We start from the raw sequence: 5,289 nt of genomic DNA, 5'->3' as shown, positions 1-5,289 counted from the left end.
TTTAAACCACCAAGTCCAAAAACTCCTCTCAGAATGTGGTTTCTCATGGTAGATATCACTACGTGACAAGGCTCTTAAACTCATGGATGAATGCCTTTCTAAGGGAATTACCGTGGAGATGACAGAAAAAAATGGCTGACGCATTAGAAGTTAGTCTAATTCTTCTAGTTAGGGGTGTTGTTGTCTCCAAGTTGATGTTTTAGCCTTGTTTGCTCATCAGTTGAAATGTACGTTGCTGCTCTCAATGAATCTCGGTTGAAATGTGTCCAGCTTGATTACCCCTCTCTATACTGTGTAACTGACGGGGCGGTTGTAAGACCCATTCTGTAGCTACGGTTCATTTTAACATGTCTTGGATCGTTATTGTGGCTTCTGTCTTCCCACTGTACAATCAGTATGACATTACATCTATCAGCCTGTGTAAACAGATGGAGAGAGAGAGAGAGAGAGAGGAGGAGGAGGAGGAGGAGGAGGAGGAGGAGGAGGAGGAGGAGATACAGAGATTGGGGATGATTGAGTGAGATGATGGAATTGGGTACCTTGCAGATCCACTCTGTTGCCCCCCTCCCCCTCCCCCACCCCTCACACACACACACACACACACACACACACACACACACACACACACACACACACACACACACACACACACACACACACACACACACAGACAGACAGAACAGGGATAGAGAGAGGGGGTACAAAGATAGTAAGATCGAGAGAGAGGGGCATGAAGGTATATCAAGAGAGTCAAATAGAAGGAGGTGGATCCGTCAATCCGTCGATCCGTAAATGAGACTACATTGATACTACCTTTTTGTGTTAAACTCAGAAATGCATGATGCCTTTAGGTGTTAAGGATAAATGACTAAAGATGTTTTGTCGTGTTCTACCAACTCCACTTCCCAAGCTGCAGTTTCCCCTTCTCACCAACAGAGGGGAGTAATGATACACACTAGAACACCTGTGCAGAAGAGCATTTCAATACTTACAAGCTGCACTATAATAAAATATTCCTCCCCATCTCTCTCCAAGGTGCTGTCTATGACTTTCCACGTTGTTTTTTAAATGCTTTCGAAACTATTAAGTGTTGTTTGTTTTGCTTTTTCGTCGGCTGGCACCGTTGACTCTGTGTACCAACACCACTTTAATAGTCATTGAGAACAAGCCCCCGCCTCCTGGTTTTGAAAGCACGAGGTATAATCAAGTAAAAACAATCAAGCCTCAATAGGAATGCTGTTCTTCACACCTCTCTCCCTCCCTCCCTTTCTCTGTTTTGTCAACAGGGTGAGGTGAGTATATTACTACTATGAGATACAGGCTACAGCGGAAGCTATAGTATGTTGACGTAACAGGATCCACACGTCTGTAGGAACATTTCGTGGGCATAGGAGTACTGTACAGTAACGTCCAGGTCAGTGTTGAATACCTAAAGGGAGAAAAGCATAGTCCAACTGAGAGACCTGTTGCACACACTTACCGTTCAAAAGTTTGGGGATACTGAGAAATGTCCTTGTTTTCCATGTAAAACAACACATGAAATGAGTTGCGAAATGAAAAGGAAAGATAGTGAAGACGTTGACAAGGTTATAAATCATGATTTTTAATTGAAATAATTAATTGTGTCCTTCAAACTTAGCTTTCGTCTTACGTACCATACGGTCAAGCTGCTCTCACAACAGCTCAATAAGGTTGAAATCCGGTGACTAACCTGGCTACTCCATTATAGACAGAATACCAGCTGACTGCTTCTTTCCTAAATAGTTATTACATAGTTTGGAGCTGTGCTTTGAGTCATTGTACTGTTGTAGGAGGAAATTGGCTCCAAATAAGCGCCGTCCACAGGGTATGACAAGGCCCTTTCTTGGCTACTTTGCCTAGAAGGCCCGCATCCCGGAGTCGCCTCTTCACTGTACTATTTAATGAAGCTGCCAGTTGAGGACTGTTTCTCAAACTATACTCTCTAATGTACTTGTCCTCTTGCTCAGTTGTGCACTGGGGCTTCCCACCCCTCTTTCTATTCTGGTTAGAGCCAGTTTGCTCTGTTCTGTGAAGGGAGTAGCACACAGCGTTGTACGAGATCTTCCGTTTCTTGGCAATTTCCTCTATCTGTGAGGCTTCAGCGAGGGCGACTATACATCAAATTAAGACAAACTGATTCCATTATTCCCAGCGAATCAGTGGCGTGTGCTGCATTCAGGAAGTCATGTAGTTGGATCGACTCGTCCATGTGATTCATTCAACTATAATGTAATCATGCAGTTGGATCGACTCGTCCTTGTGATTCATTCAACTATAATGTAATCATGCAGTTGGATCGACTCGTCCTTGTGATTCATTCAACTATAATGTAATCATGCAGTTGGATCGACTCGTCCTTGTGATTCATTCAACTATAATGTAATCACGCAGTTGGATCGACTCGTCCTTGTGATTCATTCAACTATAATGTAATCACGCAGTTGGATCGACTCGTCCTTGTGATTCATTCAACTATAATGTAATCACGCAGTTGGATCGACTCGTCCTTGTGATTCATTCAACTATAATGTAATCACGCAGTTGGATCGACTCGTCCATGTGATTCATTCAACTATAATGTGATCATGCAGTTGGATCGACTTGTCCATGTGATTCATTCAACTATAATGTAATCATGCAGTTGGATCGACTCGATCATGTGATTCATTCAACTATAATGTAATCACGCAGTTGGATCGACTCGTCCTTGTGATTCATTCAACTATAATGTAATCACGCAGTTGGATCGACTCGTCCTTGTGATTCATTCAACTATAACATAATCATGCAGTTGGATCGACTCGTCCTTGTGATTCATTCAACTATAATGTAATCACGCAGTTGGATCGACTCGTCCTTGTGATTCATTCAACTATAATGTAATCACGCAGTTGGATCGACTCGTCCTTGTGATTCATTCAACTATAATGTAATCATGCAGTTGGATCGACTCGTCCTTGTGATTCATTGTTCTCCATTGTTCCTTCCTCACATTTCCAAGCATTGTCATGCCATTAGAATTCCTCGGAGACACAGATTAATGCATACATGGTACAGTAGGCAACCACGTGCGATGTGATTGGCCGACCGGCATGTCATTATAGTGAGAGAACGTAAAACATGACCACATGGACCAGTGTAAGAGTTTCACCACCAAGAATAGTAACGCCGCCGCTGTTCTGTATTCAGACGCTACACCACTTACATGTTCATTTAACCTTTTGAAGAGCGTGACCTTACGGATGCTATTTTAAAGTCAGAGCCTGGGAGATTATCAGTATCGCCCTACAAGTCCATGTACTGAAGATGTTACTAATCTATATTCCCTCCCTCCCTCCCCCCCTCACTCCATCAGCACTTTGATCAACACATGACTCTTATCTCACACCAGAACCCAATCTTTTCATTTGCTTCAGTCCTCTGCGTAGCCAATTAGGCTAATGAGCTGTGTTCCGTTAGTGAAACATATATAGGGGTTTACGTGTCGTAGGGATCACCAGGGCTACGTGCCAAAATGGCACCCAATTCTGTATGTAGTGCACTACTTTTGAACAGAGCTCAGTAGGCTAGTAGTGCACTAAATAGCGAATAGGGTGCTATTTGGGATCCGGCCCAGGTGCATGTTACTGTAGGATGCAGATGATGGAGGTAATATGGGAATAAAAACTGGTGTTGAAGGACTACTGTTCTTTTCTTCTTCCTGTGCTGTGGAGCTGACAGGATGCTGTCATGCTGCTGCAGGATATGAGGTAATTAACACGGAAAGGCAGTAGCTCTTCTCCATGAAAAATGTGCTTAGACTGTTCAATTATTATTCTTTTTCAATCCCGATCGGCAATGTTAGCGTAGCCTTTCATAAATAATACCAGTGAACGTGTTGATGGAGATTCATTGTGGTTGCACTTTATGTGGAAAGGGGAAAAATGCTGCAATATGGTAGATGTAGAAGTAGGAGTTTCTAACTATCCATGAAACATATTAGTAATGTAAACCAAGCATATTACACCATCATTTATGAACTAATAATGTAGTATTATTCTGTTATGCAACATGAAAATATTATATCCCCTACCACAGGGATGGGCAACAAAAAAATCTGAACTCATGAGAAGCTGCAGGGATCGGGGGTTTGAACTCATGAGGAGCTGCAGGGATCGGGGGTATGAACTCATGAGGAGCTGCAGGGATCGGGGGTTTGAACTCATGAGGAGCTGCAGGGATCGGGGGTTTGAACTCATGAGGAGCTGCAGGGATTGGGGGTTTGAACTCACGAGGAGCTGCAGGGATCGGGGGTTTGAACTCACGGGGAGCTACAGGGATCGGGGGTTTGAACTCACGGGGAGCTACAGGGATAGGGGGTTTGAACTCACGAGGAGCTACAGGGATAGGGGGTTTGAACTCACGAGGAGCTGCAGGGATCGGGGGTTTGAACTCACGGGGAGCTGCAGGGATCGGGTGTTTGAACTCACGGGGAGCTACAGGGATCGGGGGTTTGAACTCACGGGGAGCTGCAGGGATCGGGGGTTTGAACTCACGGGGAGCTACAGGGATCGGGTGTTTGAACTCACGGGGAGCTACAGGGATCGGGTGTTTGAACTCACGGGGAGCTACAGGGATCGGGGGTTTGAACTCACGGGGAGCTACAGGGATCGGGGGTTTGAACTCACGGGGAGCTACAGGGATCGGGTGTTTGAGCTCACGGGGAGCTGCAGGGATCGGGTGTTTGAACTCACGGGGAGCTACAGGGATCAGGTGTCTGCGTACCCACATCCAGACAGAGCCGGCCCTCGCACCTTGCGAGCAAAACATTTTAGCGGCACCCCTCTTGACAATTCCTGCAGTTCAACACATTTTGTCATAAGGCGTAGGGACAATTTTGCAGTCTTCATGCAAGTTTGCTGCAATTGTTCTGCTATAAGTTTAGACAGCTGGTTAGACTAACTTCCCAATCAAAAATTTTTTTTAGCTGTCATGGGCTAATTGAGTGGACTAATTGAGTGGGCTAATTGAGTGGGCTAATTGAGTGGGCTAATTGAGTGGGCTAATTGAGTGACTGTCAGTGGCTGACATAACAAAAGAAAAACAACTGATTCATAACAACATTTCTAAATTGCATCTTGTATATTCTACTATTCTAACACTCAACAGTAAGTTGAGACACTGACTGAGTTCCAAAAAGAATAATGAATGATTGTTGGGCCTACAAAAGTGGGTCTCGCGGGTCACCAGTTGCCCATCCCTGCCCTAGCTAATCCTCTCCAAAACTAA

At 44.6% G+C, this 5,289-nt stretch overlaps 1 protein-coding gene across 1 annotated transcript; it reads right to left on the bottom strand.

Moving 5' to 3' along the window:
* Positions 1–4,089: 4,089 nt before the first annotated feature.
* LOC116375237 (early nodulin-75-like) lies at positions 4,090–4,830 on the bottom strand. Its single transcript, XM_031831382.1, has one exon. It carries the CDS (start codon positions 4,828–4,830, stop codon positions 4,090–4,092), a length of 741 nt encoding a protein of 246 aa, XP_031687242.1.
* Positions 4,831–5,289: the final 459 nt, after the last annotated feature.

Source organism: Oncorhynchus kisutch, linkage group LG9 (genome assembly GCF_002021735.2).
Source record: "Oncorhynchus kisutch isolate 150728-3 linkage group LG9, Okis_V2, whole genome shotgun sequence".
NCBI lineage: Eukaryota > Metazoa > Chordata > Actinopteri > Salmoniformes > Salmonidae > Oncorhynchus > Oncorhynchus kisutch.
This window is presented reverse-complemented; position numbering and strand designations above follow the sequence as displayed.

Bases quoted from the DNA above. Each gene is read 5' to 3' on its own strand.
- LOC116375237 (XM_031831382.1), bottom strand. From the start codon at position 4,830: ATGTTTTGCTCGCAAGGTGCGAGGGCCGGCTCTGTCTGGATGTGGGTA.